At 37.3% G+C, this 21,317-nt stretch overlaps 1 protein-coding gene across 1 annotated transcript in view; it reads right to left on the bottom strand.

Annotated features, from left to right (window-relative positions):
* Positions 1-715: 715 nt before the first annotated feature.
* The window catches only part of BTBD8 (BTB domain containing 8), a 145,154-nt gene continuing 124,552 nt past the window's right edge, over positions 716-21,317 (bottom strand). The window contains 5 exon segments of the mRNA XM_072649072.1: positions 716-10,581; positions 11,892-14,270; positions 15,843-15,976; positions 16,593-16,680; positions 17,056-17,737. Coding sequence (XP_072505173.1) covers positions 10,109-10,581; positions 11,892-14,270; positions 15,843-15,976; positions 16,593-16,680; positions 17,056-17,737 — 3,756 coding nt within the window. The 3' untranslated portion in view covers positions 716-10,108.

Raw genomic sequence — 21,317 nt, 5'->3', positions numbered from 1 at the left:
TTCTATGTCCCTAGGAGTCTCCCAATTAAAATGTGCATATCTCTATGAAGAGCAGAAAAAACCCCTAACCTTGAGTCACCTAGACTTGGTTTCAGACTTGAAACTCACCAGGTAAAACACTTCCTCTTTCTGGGTCTGTTTCATCCCTTGTAAAATGAGTCCAATTAAGTTGAGAATTCTTAACCTTTTGGGGGCATAGACATCTTATGCAGCCTGGGGAAACCTGAGCAATGTTTTGTTGCCTACATCCATAATCAAAGGAAATGTTAAATTTCATTAACAAGTTAATGAATATAAATATGTAAATAAAAATAATCTGAGGCCATAGGGTTATCAGCTTTCTTGGATTTTATTTCCTAGAAACTTCTGGATGTTTCATCTTCTTAACTAAAGCTTCTATATCTAGCTTGGTACAAAGCTGTTTTCTCCCTTCCTCTCAAAGCCTTTTTGATTATAGATTCACAAAGCTCCATCTGAATACATTCTTACCAGCTCTTGAAAAATAAAAAGATTTCCATGTAGAAGGGTCCATTAAGATTAATATCCCTAGTATTCCAGTAGTACCAGCTCCTCCAGGAGTTGAATTTTTATTTGTAGGGTGTACCTTTTGGTATGTGGTTTCAACTCCCATTTCTGCATAAAATGGGAAACATCTCAATTCAACTGGGATCTAGTTTATTAATTATCCTATCAAAAATCCAGGCAGACAACAGTGTAGAATTAACAAAAGCATTTAATGTGAACATAAAAGGAAGCATTCTCAGCAATCATCCCCCAAATTAGTACATTCTCCTACAGACTCGCATGTCATTAAGGAAGGCTTTTTAACTTGAGTGTGCAGTTTCCTTTACATTAAAGCCGGAACACTTGAGTCCATATGACTTCATCTCTGCTCCCTGGAGCAAACCTGAAAGTTCACTAAAGCATTCATCTCAACTTACCCTCTGAGGACATCAGTTTTATTGCAGGATTCCTGGGTTTGGGATATGCCCCTCTGACTCCTTTTATTTATTGTATGGAATATCTGCTTCATTCTTTAGATGTCCTGCCTGTCAGAACACTCTTGTAGAACTCACTCAATAGTCCCTCCTTATCTCAAAAATGGTTATTCTGATGATTCTGAGACACAAATCTTATAGCAAATCATATTCTGAGAATTCACCCCAATAAACTATGTTCTTTGGACCTAAACATATTAGAAAATGGAATTCTGGGGAGTTCTCCTCTTAGCTACCCATACTTTGATAACAGATTTGTAGTGGACCCCAGTGCACAGGATTGCACTCAGGAGCACTCAGCAATACAGAAGTAGGAATGAAGACAACAGATGGATGGGGTAGCACAGGACTAGGAGTGGGCAAGATGTGAAAATAGGACAAGGGGAAGACAAAAAATTCAAAAAGGGTAGAAGATCCTGTTGAGGAACTAGTCAACTCTAGGATTAGGTTTGTGAAGGGACTGGAGGTCATGGTGAGAATGAAGAACATGTTTAAGAAGAGTGAGGCAGAGGACAAGGTTCATGATATAGAGGAATCAGCTTTAGAGATCATGGTGGACGTTATTTGACATTTAAGGCATGATCATTTATCTGGGTAGTTAAGTGGGAAATTAATCAAGGGAATGGAGGAAGCTGAATTGGGAAGCTAGTCCCTTTTTTAAAGGGACAAATCATTTTGTAATTGTAAATTAAGAAAAATGGAGCAGTTTCACCTTATGATTAAGACATTCACAAAAAGTGGGGCACACTCAAATGTCTAGGATCCAATCAATCAGCAAAGAGGGTAAAATTTAATAAATTCTGCCTTATTTGGAGATACATATTCACGCTGTATTACATTTTTTTTTTCAGAAAAATCTTGATACTATTATATGTACTCAACCTGATATTCAGGCAAGTCATAAACAAAAATATTAATCAATTCAATTTTTAAAAACCCCATTTTCATGCAAGGCACTATGCTGGAGATGCAAAGATCTAAAACAATGGGTGGAAATGACAAATAAAGTCTGCATGCTAATTTAAAGTTGAACGAAAGCATCTTAATGTCTTAATAATATTCTACTGACTCTATCAATTCTATGCTGCACCCAAAGTCCACAGTTTTAACTATGGCAAACTAGCTAGGGCTTTCTTTGCCCAAAGGCCATGTAATTTGAAGGGCATAGATATTAACAACTGAATTTAACACCAAGTTAGCAAGGCTAATAGTTAAAATGAAGTGCCACCAGCATCTATGGTAAGGGTTCCCTCCTTTTAGTATACTAAATTTATTTTAATTGCTTGAATTATTTTTACATTATGAATTTCAAAGTTGATTTTAGGGTTGCTTCATGAATCTCAGCATGTTGCTTGCCCTGGGCACCAAAACTGTTAGTTAATGGCCCTACCAAAATCTTCTAGAAAACATTATAATTTTGCTACATTAAACATTACATTAAATTTAAATTAAAGCTACTGAGATTTAAATTTAATTTCTTAGGATACTAATTATACATAGCTCATTAAATAAGTATTTATTAAAATTTAGCATCTTAAATCTTAAGTATTTTTGAATCTTTAACTCTACTACAGCATTAGCTGACATAGTTAAAGTTAATCACTGAAACTAGTGCAACAATTTTACCTTCACCATTTAATGATAATGCACAGTCAACTACTATTGTAACTGGAAGGCCAAGATTGTTGTCAGGCTGTGCTATATTAATGAAAAAAGCCATACAAAATTTATAACTAGCTGTTACTGATCTTCACACAAAAGATAATATAGAGAAAATGAGTTTATGTTGCAGGGAGAGATTCAGCATGAGAAAAGACTTCTTGATGTTAACGTTGATTAAATGCCAAACTAAACAATTTAGGGTCATAAGGCTACACAATTTTCACCTTTAAAAAATGATTTACTCAATTATAGGCATTCATATGGAAGGGATGGGTAGAGCAATTATTCAAGTAATTCAAAATATCAGATATCAAAAACAGTGCCTTAGTTCATATTTGACTGTCACATATTATTTTTTGCTGAAATATTCCTTTCTTAATCTGGTTTTCTTCAGAGGAATATTAAAATCAATTTGTTTGCATCCCCCAGATATGTACCAAAGCTAAAAGAAAAAAAAACCTGTAAGTGTTCAAGTAGCAGTAACCACTTGGGTTGTGGCAAAAAGACTTGTTTTATACACTCTACAAAATGGGTAATTAAGAACTGGTTCAAGGGCACAGCCAATGGATAGCAGTTAAGATAAGAAACACAAAAAGCAGAGGGCTACGGCAGACTCTTCTTGGAATATACTCCATCTTTATATATCTATTTTAAAATCAGAAGCAAGAACTGAAACTTATCTTCAATTGTCAGGTTTCAGAACAACCTTGGGGTAAAGTAGTAGGAGTATGGATGGCCACATCAAAAACTACTCAAAGAAACTGATATACAGACATGACCCATATCACTATTCAACAAGTATTTATTAAACATCCCTATGTATAGAACAGTGTGCAGGGTAAATAAGATATGGTCATCATTCTCATAAAGCTTATAATCTAATTGTGGGCTGGGATGCATTCACCAATAAACATAATAGAAAATATTACATGATAAGTACAAAAGAGAGGTATAAAGACTTATGTGACATATGGGAGAAAAGCCATGACCTACTGGACAAATCACTCAAGTGTAAGGTCAACATGAAAATAAATCAATTAGAATGTGAGAAACATCACTATTTCAGCAAAATCTTGTATTATTTATTGGCAGGGGGTGAAATTACTTTTTGTTGTATCTAATTGAGATGATTCTGAGGTTTTAAAGTGCCTTGCCACCCTAAGAAGGAAGATCCGAGATAGAGTATAAAAACAACGGCTAAGATGGAGGGAAGAAAAAGCAATCCATGGCACCACAGAATCTGGAGTCCCCCAAATCAGCCTGTGCCAGAAAATGTAGTCTCTCTACAATATGCCTTGCAGCCACCCAGCATTCTTTCACCTGAGCTCAAAGGAAGAGGACCCATTGCCTCCTGACAAAGCCTGTTATATGCCTGGAGACTTCTTGTATGAAGCCTTGTCCTCAATCATCAATCCTAAATTTGCCTCCTGTAACTTCTATCCACTTTTCCTAGTATGGCCTTTGTGTGTGTGTTCATCCTTCATTGCCGAAGAAGACCATGCCATCAGAGAAATGATGACATGACTTGCACTTGACTTTGTTTTGAGTGAGGGAGGGCTGTGCAGGTCACCAGCCTCACTTCTTCTCCAGAGTCGTCTGAATTCAGTGACCAGATGTTCATCAGGATGACTGGAGATGACCCAGGATGAGGCAATTGGGGTTAAGTGACTTGCCCAAGGTCATACAGCTAGTGAGTGTCAAGTGTCTGAGGTGAGATTTGAACTCAGGTCCTCCTGACTCCTGCACTGGTGCCCTATCCATTGCACCACGTAGCTACCCCAGTTTTGCCTTTAGGTAGACAGGAAAAGCTCAATCCCGCTTCCAAGCAAAAGGTCTGCAAATTTTTAAAGACAGCTCTCTTCATCAGCATTTTAATTACCTTTTACTGTTTGCAAAGTACTTCAAACACCTCGTCCATTTTAAGTCTATGAGGTAGGTACTACAGGCAATATCATCCTTTTTAGACAGGAAGAAATGAGGAAGCTGAGGCCCTGAGGCTGTGACTTTCCTAGCATCGGACAGCTGGCAAAGGTCAGAGGCACCATCGGAACCCAGGTCTTCATGTCTCCAAGTCCAGAACTCCGTCCATTATGTCCTGCTGTCTAGTCTGGCTACCTCTTACTCTTCTTTCTTCAGGCTAAAAAAAGCCAGTCCTTTCAACCAATCCTCAGGCATGATCTTAAGCCCCTTCATTATCCTGGTTCCCTTGGTAATGTTCTAGAATTACATGAGGAGTTGAAGTTAAGTTCATTGACCTATAGTTTACAGACTCCTTTCTCTTACTTTTAGAAACCCTGGGACATTTGCCTTTTTCCAAACCTGTAGTACTCTCATTCTTCATGATCTTTCAGATCGTTAGTAGTGGCTCAGCAACCACCTCAACTCTTTCAGCACATGATGACAGAGCTCATGTGGGCCTGGTGATGGTGAGCTTACAAAGGCCAGAGCTAAATGCCTTCTTATTTTCTCCCTACTTATCTTGTTCATCAAATCTACATGTTAGCCATTTTGGTCTTGTCCTTTTCAGTCTAAAGGCCATTCTTCCTGGCAGAGAAAACAGAAGAAAAGTAAGAAATGAGCAGTTGTGTCTTCTCTCTGTCTGTGATCGTCACCCCATCTGTGCCAAACTGTCAGATCCAAAAAAAGAAAAAAAGAAAATGGCCCAAAAGTCAAGAAATCCAACCAAAAGAATTTTTTCAGTTAAACCAATGCCAAGTGGTCCCACCACAAGTAGACCAACAGGCTTCAGACACCACCTTAGCCAGAAATGCGCACTTTCCTTCCTAAGTAGATAGTTTATATAGCAGTCAAGGGCAATAATGGTGTAGAGTATAAGCTCACTTGCAAAACATTAGTACATCTCCAGATGATGAAAATTCTGAGCAGCAAACTACTCATCAAGTGCTTGAAAGCACAAATAAGCCTACAGGACACTTCAGCGACCATTCATATATGAAACTGAAAAGAACAGACCGGTATAAAATGGAACGGGTCTGCTGAGACTTCCATACTGATCTATTCTAACAGAATAAAGGATAGATGGTCTGGGTCTACTAGATTTAGACTATTAATTGATGTTCTCTATTAAGAAAATAACAATGGTACTTGATTAAGTAGAAATCTATCTTGAAGGTAGTATATTTGGGGAATCAATTTTCAATGTATCACCAAGGGAAGATTGCAAAAGAAAGCAAAAGATCACAGATGATACATTTTTTTTAAAACAAAAAAGGCAACCAAAAAGGTACCAGCAACTACCTGCCTGCTTGCTCATCTTTATGTGAAAAGCCTACCAATACATTTGGGGGATTCCTGATGAAAAGTGCAACACAGAAGCTTTGTTCCAACATCTCTGCCATCACACAACTTACTGAGAGATATGGGGGGGTGGTGGTGGTAAAAGATCCTTGTTTTTTGTTAACTTCAACTCAGTGGAACAAAATTCTCTTCCCTTGAAGGCTCTTTAAAAACAAGATTTCTCAGTTAAAATCTGACCAGACTCTGATAGATGCAACTGTGGGGATAACTTTGTTCAATATCTGTTCAAATGAAGTATAAATAGGCTGTCCTATCTATTAGGTTTTCCAAATTTGCAAGTGACATGTACTAACTTCGACAAAACCCATGCTCTTTCAGGAGATCAGACTAACTATAAAAACATGCCTATGATACAGATTAGAACATGTGATTGGATGGGCAGCTCATTCAATCAAAGTTCACACAACAATCTTGATACCATTTGCAAGTGATGCAGCTGACCAGTGAAGAGGACCAAATTAAGAAGACAGGTTTGGGTTACATCTAAGTGGCCACTAGGTGGCGCAGTGGAGAGAGGCAGTATAGGGAGCCACAAGAATAAGAGAACCCAAAGAACTCAGAAGAGTCAAAATGTAGGTCACCCAAAAGGCAATGGAAAGAAGCATGGCTGTTGCATAATACCGATGATGTCTTAGATGTGAAATATGACATAAAAATTGTTGAGGATGTATGTGATGAGAAAAGAAAGTGAGCTGTTAGGGACAACTGAAAGTCTGAGCACTCCACAAGTATCTACAAATATTAAAAGAACTAGGAGTTCTCTAGTACATCAGGTGGAACACATATGAAGGAATTCCTTAAACACACTGAACTGAAATCTCAAATAGGGATGTTGTGATCAGTATAAATGGAAGGAGTATTCAAAACAAGAAATTCCATAGATCCATTGAACTATCTCAAAGGCATTTAGGTCACTAAATAATTCCTACATAATTGTCATCGTTTTCTAATCACAGAAAATATTCGTGGTTATGATGTTTACTGCAGTAATTGAAAACTGACAAACTACAGATTCTTTGAGACAAGTCATATTTTCAAATGCAGGAAACATACTTCCTTATCTCCCTATGTTCTCCTCCCCCACGTGCATATAAATTCCATTTAATATGTAATTATTAAGCACCTACTATGTGCAAAGGTGATTTACCAAACACTGGGAATATTAAGATAAAAAGTAACAGTCTCTGTACTTAAATTTACAATAATAGGAATAAGACAACTATGCAAATAGGATACAAAGTAGAACAACAATACAGAGTCAGGCAAAGGGTTGTAAGAGAATTTGAGGAAGGAGAGACCTTTGTCTGGGGGAATTAGGAAAGACTTCATCAAATAGGTATCACCCAAGCAGGCCTTCAACACAGACCTGGAAGAAATGTATTCCAGGCATACATCTGCCTGTAGAAAAGCAAGAAGGTGAGAAAATACAGGCCAAAAACATCATAGAAGAGCTAATAGCTTAGTTTGCTCGGAATATAAAGTTTGTGACGTAAGAATAGATTGGAGTTGGACTGCAGAAGGGCTAAACGCCAAGAGAGAAGTCTGTTTTTTATCCTGTAATGGGCATTAGGGAGCAAGTTTTTGCACAGGTGCCATGGCTAGACCTGTGCATTACAATCTATCTACTACATGAAGCATGGTTTGTAGAGGGAATAGCCTGGAAGCAAGGAGACCGTTTATAAAGCAATTACAGGTGAAGAAGGATTACGGGTCTCTACTGTGAATGAAGGAAAGATGCAGAAGTGAGAGAAGGTGAAGTCAAGAAGACTCACATGAGGCAGGGAACAAGTCAGAGGGGAGCCTGGGTGTCTAGAAAGATGGCGGTGCTCTTAAAACTAGACGACTGCTGAGCTCCCTTCTAACATCAGGTCTATAATCTTAGGATCAGAAATAAGAAACCTGGAAGCATTTGAAACAGAACAAGGTAATAAGTTCAGTTTTAGTTAGGCTGGTTTGGGGAGACAGAAACATTTAGGGAAGAAACTCAGTTGGCACAGGAAATGTGAGACTTGAGCTCAGGAAATAGGTTGGTGCTAGACACCAATTCTGGGTCATCTACACAGAAGAGATGCCTGAAGCCTTGGGAATGGATGAGATTCCCAAGGAAGGTAATGTAGAGAGGGAAAAGGACCAAGGATAAGAGCCTTGGGGTGGGGGGGTCAACCACACTCAGAGGATAGGAAAAGATAAATGAATCAGGGAAGAAGATTGAGAAGTTAGGGAGTTAAAAGGAAAATCATGAGAGAGGAGTGTTATGGAAGCTAAAAAGAGAGAATTATCAAAAATGAGGGGTGTTGGTCAACAGTGTCAAATTCTGTCCAAAAATTGAGGAAGATAATAACTGAGAAATGGCTATTGGATTAGGCAATCCAGAGGTCTATGGGATCATATACTATTGAGAGTTGAGGAGTATCTAGTGAGGAAAAAGAAGTAGGGAGAATTACTCTTCCTACTAGTTTGTAAGTGAAAGGGAGCAAAGATATAGGATGGATGGCAAAGTCAAGATAAACATCTTAGTACAAGAAAGAAGTGAGCACAGTTATTGATTGAGGGAAAGGAATAAATACAGTAGGAGAGACTGCAGATGAGAGAGTACTGGAATGATCAATGCAGCAAGGTCCAGGAGATAAAAGAGGATGGGATGAAGGGTGCAAATGGAGGAGTTTGCCTTGGGAGGGATAAAAAATGAAAGCCCATTTAATGGGAGAGATGGCAATCTTACAATAAAGTAGGAAGGCCATTCTGCTGACAGAGAGAAAGTTAGGGATGGAGCTGGGACCTTAAAAAGAGAAGAGGCTCAGAACAGCCACTGAAGAGACTGTGATAGGTAGTTAGTGAGACATACAAAAGTATTGCTGTTTATTAATGAGGGCTATTTATTATATAACTGAACTTGCAGTGAGCCAATCCTCATAGTTTTGTAACCTGGGTAAATTTCAGAGCTCAAATCTTGAAGGTAAAGACATTTCAAGTAAGATGTGAACTCCTCCATAATGGTTAAAGTTGAAGTTGCTAAATTGAGGAGACAGGCTATTAGAGCCAATCTAATATATTTAGTTATATTTTGTGTCAATCTAAGGGTGAGTCACATCTAGTTGTTCAAATACTTATGCAGGGGTACAGGGCAGAATAAAGTTTCATCTTTATTATAATTATAATTAGATGATATTATAATTCATCTAATTATAGAAGGAATGGTAATCAGATGCAGAAAAAAGGAACCAGAGCCATACAAAGAAAACAATCACTAAGTGAAGAAAAACTTTTGGAATGGAAACCAAAACCCAAAGAACCCCCAGAAATCTCCTTTTACTTACCCTGGGATTGACATTCACCCCAAATACACTATTACAAGAGAATTCTCTCATGAAGTAAACAGAAAAGGAATTGAACATTTGTTTAGATGAGGAAGATGGACTTTCTCATTTTCCCTAAACTGGAGAAGTGAGGCAGAGGAATTTTAAATACCTGCTTTTCCCCCACCCCAATCTTGGTTTACAATATTTGCCACTTCTCTCATCTAACAGAAAGTGATAGTGGTCCTCGGTAAGTCAACGTCATTATTTTTTCAATATAAATTGTTAGGAAAGCTAGGGTAGGGCTTTCCTGATGTTCAGCATTGACTTCAACTCAATGCCACCCTAATCTGGCACTTAGTTTTTCACAGTCTGAGTGTTATAAGCATAGATGAAGTGCAGATAAACTGACACAAGCACAGTGAATCTTTTATTGTTGAAAATTACCATGTTAACCATATGCCGAGCAAAAAGAAATGGGAATGCTCTACTTATTGTGCATTCACATCTCGAGTATTTAAAGGACAAGTGAACAAATGACCAGTTGGGAAAGGAAAAATGAAACAGAATTTTCTTACAAGTCTTCTACTTTCTCAAAGAACCATAGCAACACGCTCAAGATACTTAGAAAAAATGTTTGTTGAAGCTCTGAACTTTTCCCCACCTGTGATTACATCTCACTGACAAATGAACTACATTTACCTCGGTAAACTGAAAAGATTGGAAAGCCCTCCATACCAAGGGCTCCCTTTGGTTAATGCAGTTATCATATGGATATAAGCATAAAAAATAAGGGGTAAAGAAGTTCAAAATTTTCCAAGATTTTTGACCGCTTTAGTGCTGAGTTTCTAGTTCAAGAATTGTCCATTCTCCTTGGGGAGAAGAACAATCTTCAGAAGAAAAACTTGTCAGAGTGAGGCTTGCTGAAGAATCATCAAGTGGAGATGTGAGATCACTCCATCTGCTCAAAGTGTCCACATGTGCTTTACCCTGAGGTTTTGAACTATCTCGTGCTAGAAGCAATGTCTGATTGATCAGATACTGTGCTAAATTTAGGTCTTCAGGAACGGAGTTTTTTATATTGAGGTTTGAATCCTGCTCAGACAACAACTGCTTTAGAAGAGTCCAATCTTGCTCTGCAAAGTGTTGGTCATCTTCATAATCCATGTCTGTTAAATGTGTTTCTGAATCCACTTTCTGCTCAAAAGCTTCTACAACATCCATCTCATAGATTGGAGAAAGGGTTTTTGAAGGCCGATGTTCAAACATGCAGGTTTGTGCCAATGTGTCACAATCATCTATGTCTCCTGAAATAATTCATAAGACTACACAATGTAAAAACTGCACATGTTGGTTGCCCCCTCAGGGTTTTGTAGATCAATATTAACTCAACGAAACAGTGACAATCCAACAAAGTAATAGAACCAAAAAAAAGTTTACACAAAATTGACAAAATTTTGAAGCATTTGTTTTTTATGTAAAAACAAAAACAAAAACAAAGGATGTTGTTTATATGTGAAGTTTAAGCAGCAAAATCACCACTGGTAATTCACAATAAATCTCCATACTGTAATAAGAAAACTTCTGATACAGAAAATAACATAAATCATATAAACACAAACATAGAATGCACACGGGCATCTAATTCTCTACAATAACAACGGAAAGAGAAAAAAACACATGGTAATTTAATGGTGACTTTTAAGGTAAATCAGTTTCAAAGAGGAGAAACCGAAGCATTCCATCCCAAGGCTTATTCATCTATTGCACATGCATGAGAAGCTGCAGGCAAGGACAAACAAACAAATAAACAAGTCCAACCTGGAGATCACCTGATCACTTGTTATGGTTTTGCTGAACGTGCTGGTCAGCATTTCATTAGTTCTGAATACACAAGAGCTAGTAGGTAGCTATTGCATATTTTAAACATGGGTCACTAGTTTGAATGACTATAGTAAGACAAAGGCAAAAAACAACTAGACAAGAACTTATTGAACCATATGAAACAAGCCAAAGCTCTTTCATATGTGATCATTGCTTCTAAATATAATCTCTTTTAGGAAATTTATTTTTTATTGGAAAATTTTAGAATAGAATCATAGTGATCCTGAAAGTCTTACTCTCAATAAAATTTATATAAATTGCTACAATAATGGATATAGTTGTTAAAATAGGTCAATGTTCTTGTTATATTGTTACTACAGTTATTGCACATCCCTCTTAGATATACATTGGCATAGTTCAATAAGCACACTTGACGTATACCAAAATTTCTACTGATAGTCAATAATGGCTGTTAAATTAGACAGAAAATAAATATATTACAGGAAACCGAGTTCTTATTACTTCCCATAAAATCTGTTAATAGAATGGCTCTAATAACTATCAAAAATTTTTACTAAAAAGTAAATTACTTTTCATTAATATTCCAGAGAAGCAGTAAAGAAACAAACTAGCTGGTTCAGATTTAAAAGAACTTTAAGTTTCATTTAAATTTGAGTTAGTTGGCAAGCAATTATTCTACTTTGCTAAAATGGAGGCCACAATGCCAGATAACTTTAAAATCTGACCATTAATTTAAGTTTTTTGATTTAGTGTTTCTATTTCTGTACATTACCTGCAGTGAGAGCAGTATTAGCATTTTCATTAGATGCATGGCAGATTTCTCTCACTTGAACTTCCTGAGTCAGAACCTGGCTCCAACAGGAGTCCACAGACCAGGTAGAGGTGTTGGTCTTTGGTGTGTCTGAATCGGGATCTCTCTGATGAAGTGCCAGATGACAAGGTCTTTCTTGAGATTTTATTTCTCCATCATAAAGTTTGCTGCCCTGCTGCGTGTCACTGTCCTCTTCACTCCTCACATGTACATTTGTGTCTTCTGGGAGACAAGGACCATCTGCTTTGCCGAGCACATCCACTGCATGATTTTTTCCTGTAGCTGAAGTACCCTGTCTATCTCTTCCTGTCGATTCAAATCCATTAAGACCCAAGAGGGGGCTCCCATTTTTTTCTAATTTGTCACTTTTTTCATGTTGTTTGCACTCTAAAAAACTATCTTCGATTACTAATGGGTATCTGGAATATGAGACTTTTCCATGATGCTCATGAGAAAGATTATCAAAAACCTCAGGGGTCAGAGAATTGATAGAGCGTTGAAGAGGAGTATGAATTTCCCCATCGTCGGATCCCAATTCCTCACATTCATCCACGGAAAGTAAAACTGACCTTTTAAAATTTTTGGTGGCAGCAAACTCTCGGCTTTCACTGTCAGCTGCATCTTCAAAAGCCAAATTGATAATTCCTTGGAACTGCTGAGGAGCTGGGTCAGACAAAAGAAATTTTTCTGCAACATTTTCAGCTTCAGATCTTTCATCTTCTGTTTCATCTGCTGAGGAAGAAACCTGGTCTGTTTCCTGAGTAAATGGAACACCTCGTGGAAGACGTTCCTTCTCCTTAGAATGGTCTACTGCCATCCCTTGTCGAGACAAACTTTCAGGCTTTTTCCTAGGAATTTCATCATCACTTGTTGAATTAATTTGGAAAATATCAGAGTTACTTTGCTTTTTCACTTTTACTTCTACCCTTAAACTACTATCATATATTTTTAATTCCTCAGGAGTGCTGGTATCACTGCTACTTCTCCCAAGAAAGTCGTGACATAACATAGTGCTACATTTAGAAATCCCTCTTTCATTTGACCCATCATCATCCTGAGACCCTCCAGCATCATAATCTTCTGATCTAGGCTTTATGTCATCAGATGAGGTGGTTGCACTACCAGTATCAGATTCAGGACTCTCCCTCTGGTGTATAACCCCTGTACTCAAATTCCAATGACCCACAAAAGGAGTTTCCAGATTTTCATGGCTCTCCAGTGTTTCTGTTGGGTTCACATCTTTAGAATTTATTTCTGGTACTTGCTTCAAAAAACATTTGTCAGAAACATCTGATTTGTTTGCAACATGCTCATCTCCTTTCATGAAATATTCATCAGGCAACTCACTAGTAATGGTCAGCTCATCCTCAAAAATATCAGATTTTCTTTTATCTTGTACAGGATTAAAAGTAGTATTTATTCTTTCAGAAAGCCTAACTGAAGTATCTTTCCCACTTTTAATGTCTGATACATTTGTATCCTTTTTTCCCAGATGGCTATAACCCCCTGATGACAAGTGCTTTCCATTTGCTGAGTCTAAATGGTTTTTATCCACAAAGTTACAAACAATTTCACACTGTTGGGCTGGATTTGGATTCAAAGTCATGGATTTTAGATTAGTGCTGCTATAAAGTGTTGACTCTGCATCACCACTTCCATCAGTACTGTGCTTTGGCATGTCATGGTTATCAGCTTCTCCATCACCAGGATATTTTGTGTCATTTTTATCCTTAGCAATCTGTTTGGATTTTGCGTCATTTTTTACTGCTTCATTAAATTTAGGAACAATCTGAATGCTCATAGGAGGGAGTGACAATTCAGATTCTACTGTAGACTTATCATTTTCTTCATAGTTTAATGGCTTTTGTGGATCTGGTGGGCTGGATGATGGACACACTTCTACACCACTGCTCTCCAACACAGGGTTAACTGGTAGTCCATGTTGCTTTTGTTTGACTTTACCACTATCATTCCCCTGGAACCCAACAGGTTCGATCTTCTGGCCCCAATTCCTTAGTCCATCATTATGGATGCTCTTTGGGGTCACAGGTGATTCACTTCTTGAAGGCCTTTGGGAAGAAGGCTGACACTTTACTGAAGACTGCCCAGAAAGGGCTTTCTGCTTCTGGTCTTTGTTGCTGGCAGTTTCACCTTTCTTTGAGGGCACCTGAATCTTGGCCACTGTTGTTTTCACACTGGCCTTTGCCAAAGATGTATGTCCTTGCTTTGTGGCTTTTTTCTTAACTGTTGTTGCAGAATGATTTAACTGTGTCACATTTTCTTCAGAATGTTTTAGAGAGACTGTAGATTTTAACGAACTTGGTGAATCTCCTTGAGATCCTAGCAAAACAAAAAGTTTAAAAATACAAAACCTTCCAAACAAAGAATAAAATACAACATTTAATCTTAAATTACTTCACACAAGTAACTAGATTGAACAAAGGTAGAACTGACTGCTGCTAAATAGCAGACAACAGGATTTTAAGCCCCTAAAAATAACATTTTTCTTTTCCATCAAATAATTAGAAAGAATACCAGTCTTCAATGAAAAGTATTAGAATAGGATCTATCTCCTTCCATTTAAGATTTTATATGTTATAATGTATATATGATTCTTTGATTCATATCAGGGGTGGGTCTTTTGTGAACTTGTGGAACACAAGCTCACTTCATTTTATTCACCTGTTGAAAAAATATCAACTACTTTGCTCTTGGAAGCTAATTCCCAACTTTGAGGTAGCTCTCATCAGGTTCATTAATACATTAAGACAACGTAAGCTGAAATATTAATGGAAAATGATGAGGGTGGGATAAATTAAATTCTGGGAACCCATTAAAAATTAAAGTTAAAATTCCCTCTTCCCTTAATTTCAACAAACTTTAATTTAGATATTCAAGTTCTTCAAAGAGTTAGTTTAACATTTTAAATGTTTAATTTAATTTTAAGATATTATTGGGACCCAAACGACAATTTCCATCTCCATTATAATTAAAATTCATATACTTTGGACTTTATAAGTTGCTCTCATCTACATAAATGTTTAATCCTAGAAAAATTACTCTTTAGAAATTAGATGCTGCATCTGATTCATAGTTCAGTCACTTTTCTAAAACAGAGAATTGCAAATTGGCGCACACTGTGGATTCAGGAGAAATTCTCTCCTGTACACTACGGATTTCTTAGTTATACCATTAATTTAAGCATTCATTTTGCAGGAAGAATACCCATATGGACCAAAGAACCATTCACAAACAGTACATGGGCAGAAAAGAAGAACGATTTGAAGTACAGAGTGACTTGGCGATTTTTCACAATTATTTCATCTCATTTATAAAAAATCAGACCAAAAAAAGTGAAATAAGAAAGAAAAAAAGAAACTCAACCCTTCCCCTGTCTCCATCTAGGTGCAAACACTGTGTTAAGAAGTACAAAGCATAAGGTGATATTTTTTCAACAGGTGAATAAAATGAAGTGAGCTTGTGTTCCACAAGTTCACAAAAGACCCACCCCTGATATGAGTCAAAGAATCATATATACATTATAACATGTAAAATCTTAAATGGAAGGAGACAGATCCTATTCTAATACTTTTCATTGAAGACTGGTATTCTTTCTAATTATTTGATGGAAAAGAAAAATGTTATTTTTAGGGGCTTAAAATCCTGTTGTCTCCTATTTAGCAGCAGTCAGTTCTACCTTTGTTCAATCTAGTTACTTGTGTGAAGTACAAGGTATGTAAAGTACATATTTTGGGTCTATAGGGTAAATAAGAAAGATTATGGCAACTCAATGGCAAAAAGTAAGTTAGAAAGTTTTCTATGATATTTTGGCTGCCTACTACTCAAGTTCCAAATTGGAGTTGAGCAGCTAGAGTAATAAAACAGCTCATTTTCAGAGCCTTCCTACTTTACCTTGGGTTTTAGTAAGACTAGACGGGGCACTCTTTGCCCTTTGTAGGCCTGCAGAACTACTGTGCCCTCTCTTCTTCAAAACTGCTTGGGAGATATGATCGCCAGACCCCTTGCCAGTAACCTTCTTGGTTGTACTAATAAGAAAAAAAAACATGTACCAGATGTGAAACCCAAAATGTGAACTCCAAATAAATGTATACATAAAACTTACTTTTGTCAATAAATTACAAATATAATTACAAAAATGAATTACAAAAGCCTTCAACCTACAGTTTATTTCCTTCCTGAAAGGCAGATGATAAATCTAAAGTTTCACACATTGTCAGTTTTAGAATGAAGATAAAGCAATCAATTCTAAGTACCACAAACACAACTTTCCCCCATCAAACTGCCATTTCTTCTAAATATTGTCTTTCTACAAAAAAAAGAAAATTTTTGACAATATCTAAACCAGAGTTCTCAACCTGGAGTCTGTAAGTTTGTTTGTAAAAAATTTTTGATAACTGTTCCAAAATAACTGGTTTCTTTTGCAATTTTATATTTTTTCTTTATAAATTTAAAAATATTATTCCCAGAAGGGGTTCAGGGTTCATAGGCTTCACCAGACTGTTGATGGGGGATGTTACGTGGAAGGTCCATAACACAAAAAAGATAAAGAATCCCTGACATACACAATAGTCAGATTATGATTAACTTTTAGAGGAAAATAAAAAACTAACATGCTTACATTAAGCTTGAACAAAGACCTACCTATTACTTATGTGAGTCTCATGTTCATTAACCCTTTTCTTATTGGAAGCTCCCTCAGCATTCCTTGAAACAGGCCAGGATTTCACGGCTAAAAATTAAGCAAAGTGAGTTATGGGACAGAATGTGTTGAATGTACAGCAGATATACACCAGCCAAATTAACTGGTCATAGCTGTAAGTAAAATTTAGGATCATAGGACATGGATCTAGAGCTGAAAGACCTTCAGGTTTAACCCACTCAGCTTTACAAATGAAGTAACACGAGTTATAGAGAGATTAGGGGACTTGCCAAAATCAGACTGCTAATGAGTGAGTCAGGATTAGAACCCAGATCTTCAGAGTCTTAGTTTAATGGATTTTTTTCCCTCCATATAGCCTTTAAAACGAAATAAAGATCATTCAGGTTCACTTTTTCTAGGAATTTCAGCAGAAACTATTAAACCATGAAGGAAGTCTTCACCCACCTGCACTAGAACCTTTGGAAGTCTCCAAGTTGCTTCTCACTGTTTGGCTTCCGTGGGGAGAATTCCAAGGAGATGGCTTCTCACTCTCCTTTGGTTCATCCAGGCACTCGCTAGGACTTTGTAGTTCCACACTTGAACTGGCAGATTTGCTGAAAGTGCCTGCAGGGCCTGAGCAGGAAGTATCCTTCCCAGTGGTTTTTTTTAGTGGCTTTGCTTTAGCTGGCAGGTTTGAACTTCCAGTGAGGGTTTTTGGCCGAGCTCCTGCCCCTTTTCCTTCCTGGGTTTTTACTCCTTTCCCACTTACTGAATTTTTCTGGCCACTTGAGGAGGAGGAGCGCTCAACATCTTGTCGAACAAACACATCTGTCTTAGTGTTATCATTATTTTCTGTTTTAGGCTTTATAACAGCTCTAGGCTTTCCAGAAGGAATCTTTTCCCCAGTTTTAATATCTTTCGTAATCTTAGATGCTGCTTTTTTACTGTCCCTTCCCTTTAAATCATCATGTTTTGAAGATTTATTCACAGTATTTCTATTTGTATTTGATGCATGTCCAGCAGCACCCAGCCCATCAGATTTCATTTTCTCTTGTTCTGTGGAAGGGTAACTACAGGAGTCTTTCTTGTCTTTTCCTCTCCAAGATCCGTTTTTTATATCACTAGAGTCTGAAATGGCTCTATTTTGCTGGAAAGAAGAGAAAACACTTAGTGACATAAAAGAACATGTACCATCTTTAGCTCCTTGATACATTCCGATCTGTTTTAAACTAGAACATACTAGTTTAGTATAGTTTATACGATATATATACACATATATATGTACCAGTTCAGTTTATATACATTAAGAAAGACTCAATACTGAGTCTTTCAAAGAAGAGAAAAATGAGGAAAATTCATGTTATCATTATGGACTACTTACAACATGAATTCTGCTTTTTTAAGGACATCTAAATCATAGGAATGAATAAAAGTTTATTTCACATTATTTTTAGTTCAGCTTAAAATATTATATAAGAAATGCGTATTCACCATTCCCTAATAGATAAATGGTCAAAAGATGTAAATGAACAGTTCTCAGAAAATTGGAAACTACTAAAAAGTATATAAAGAATGTTCCAAATCACTAATAACAAGAGAAATGCAAATCAAAACCACCCTGAAGTTTCAGCTCACATCTAGCAAACTGGTAAACTTGGCAAATGATGGGAATAGCTAATGTTGGAGAATTTGTTGAAAGATCTGTACATTAATACAGAAGCTATGAATGGATACAATCGTAATGTAAAGCAATGTGGAATTATGCAAATAAAGGGACTAAAATGTCTACACACCTTGACCCAGAAATCCCATTGGCTAAGCATATAGTTCAAGAAGGTCAATGGCAAAAAGGCTCCATATATACCAAAATACTTATGTCAGTACTTTCAATATAAAATCCTCTGGCATTCAAAGCCCTTCATAACCATTTCAGTCTTCTTATACCTTATACTGCACCATGTGCTGTTCAACTCAGTATCGCTGGACTGCTTGCTATTACATGAACAAGCATCATCACTGATGGCGCCACAAGACTGAAATGCTCACCCTCCTCATTTCTATCTCCTGGCTTCCTTCAAGTCCCAGCTAAAAATCCCACCTTTCCCACCTTCTGCAAGAATTTTAGTGGCTTCCCTCTGATGGTCTGTAACGTATCCTATATGTGACTTATCTCTATGTATTTGCTTGCATGTTTTCTCCCCTACTAAACTTTAAACTCTTGCCTTTCTGTGTTTAGTATATAGTGCCTGGCACACAATAGGCACTTAATAAATGTTTATTAACTGACTGAAACAAAGATGTCCATTGACTGGGGCATGATTAAGCCATTTTAATGGATGAATGTAATGGAATATTACTGTGCTGTAAGAAATGATGTGATTAATACAGAGAAATATGGAAAGATCTATACAAACTGATATAGAGTGAAATTGGCAGAACCAGGAAAACAACATATAATACCTACAACAATATAAAAGGAAAAAACCCACCGCAAAGCAACAAAAACTGAATTTGCACAATCATAAAGACAAAGCCAATCTCCTTTCCAAAGGTCCATGGGTGTGTATGATGGTGTATTAGGTTGTTTTCAATGAACTGACTGGTTTTACTGAGATTTTTTTCCTTCATCTTTTTTTCTTTTGTTCTTTGTTATAAGGGAGGGCTTTTATAATAGAGGGGAGAAGGGCGGAATATTTCTTTTGAGGTAAGAACCATTTTTGGCAGTCCTCTTACACAATGCAAACATTACTAAGGAGGAAGAACAGTAAATTGAGTTCCTTACACTGTAGCACAGAATGGTATAATAAATGGAGAACTGGCTTGGAGTCAGGCAGTATTGCCTCTGACACATAACACTGGTGGTATGGCCCTGGGCACGTTGATTTCACACTTCAGGCAATTTTCTAAGAATAGGTATTGATCTGTGTTGGCAAGAAGGTGTTTCTCTCTACAACTACCCTAAATCACAGTCAAATAAAAAAAGTAATTTCTGAAGAACAGAAGATAAGGGGAAAATAACTACAGAAATGGGAGGCAGTTGGGCGCCTTCACTTGTTTTATACATCTCTGCTTGGCCTAGTCACAGAGTGGATAAAAGGATTAAAATTCTGTAAGGCTGGTAGATTTTCCAAAGTTATTCTGAAGGTTGTCTAAAAATAAGATACTAAAATGTACTTCAATTTGTAACAAAACACATAAGACTTTTTCCTCCCTTGGTTAAGTTTACCTTAAACTTAGCTAAGTGTAGTTTAATGGTATTCTATAGGTTTTACTTAGACCTTCAATTTAGGTATATAAAATATACATTCCGTGAAGCTTAAGAACTGATTATAGAGCATTCTTAGATCAAAAAAAATAAAATAAATACAGAATGAGTGAAAATAGGTAAATACATTTAATAAAGGAGATGATGCAGGAAAAAAACTCTAGTGCAGAACAAGTTAAGAAAATGCCTACCATCTGTTGTTTCACAGAGTAAAAGAAGTACTATACTTCAGAGATCTAGGTTTAAGACCTAGTTCTACCACTAACTAGCAACAAGTCATGTCACCTCTCTGATATGTGCATTCTTCCCCTAGAAATTAATGAAGTTGAACAAGACCATCTTTAAAGTCTCTTCTAGCTCTAGCATTTTGTGATTATCATCACCCTAGTTATGACTTATTAGAGGAAACATGGAAGAGCTGATCGAATGCCAACCTTGAAGTCAAGAAGACCTGGCTTAAGTCTTGCTTCTGATATACCCTCTCAGTGAAGCCATGGAAGAGTGAACAAACCTCTCACTGCCCCAGGCAGCTCTCTGAGTCCAGATTAATACTGTTCTGTAGGAGGGACAGAATTTCCAGGATTTTCCTATACTGATAAAATCATAGGTCTGGACCAAAAAAGAAATATTACTCATGGTAATGAGTAACAGTAAAAACTGTTATTCATCATAACAGTTATGACAATTTTTCTGATCTGATAACCACATGGTAAAGAAATAGTTTTGGTTAGCTGCTGAGCAATAAGTGGGCATGCATTTGATTCAAGTGAAGAAAGTACACTGTAAGTCAAGGAGAGGAGAGAGGAAGAAAGGAGAATGGAAGGGAGGAGAGGGCTCAGAAAGAGCTTCAATGGGTACCAAAACTCAGGGGTGAGAGATAAATGATGGATGATCCAGCAAATAGAAACATGGGAGGAGAGAATAGTCTGGGAGATGGTCAATAGCCAGTAAAATGAAGACGGAAAAGGTAGTTTCTGTGGTGGTGTTTTGGTAGAGTGGTGGGGTAGTAGACAGCTTCAGAGGAATTGGGAAGTGATGAGGATATTAGGAAGAAGAAAAAATGAGTACAGAAAACCCTTTCTGGAAGTTTAGCCATGAAAAGGAGAAGAAATATAGGAAAATGGCTTGAGAGGGTGGTAAGATCAAGTCAAAGGTTTTGGGTTGTTTTTTAAGAATGGGACACATGCAGGCAAGTATACAGATGGTGGGAAAGGTGCCAGTAGTTAAGGAAAAGTTGAAGATGAAAGAAAAAGAAGAAACAGTTGAGAGATGAGCTCCCAGCATGGCCAGGAAGGGCTTGGATCAAGATCACATGGCCAGCAGATCGGCCTTGGCAAGGAAAGGGGACCCTCTTGACTCAGTGAGGCTTGCTGAGATTCCCTGGGAACATGAGCTGGCACTTTCTCCATCGTCCCAGGCTACTGCTTACTCTTGTTACTGCCCCGTTCCAACGTCACTGCCC

Source organism: Notamacropus eugenii, chromosome 2, assembly GCF_028372415.1.
Source record: "Notamacropus eugenii isolate mMacEug1 chromosome 2, mMacEug1.pri_v2, whole genome shotgun sequence".
In the NCBI taxonomy this organism is placed as follows: Eukaryota; Metazoa; Chordata; class Mammalia; order Diprotodontia; family Macropodidae; genus Notamacropus; species Notamacropus eugenii.
Note: the sequence above shows the minus strand (reverse complement) of the source record. Positions and strands in the feature narration are given on the sequence as shown.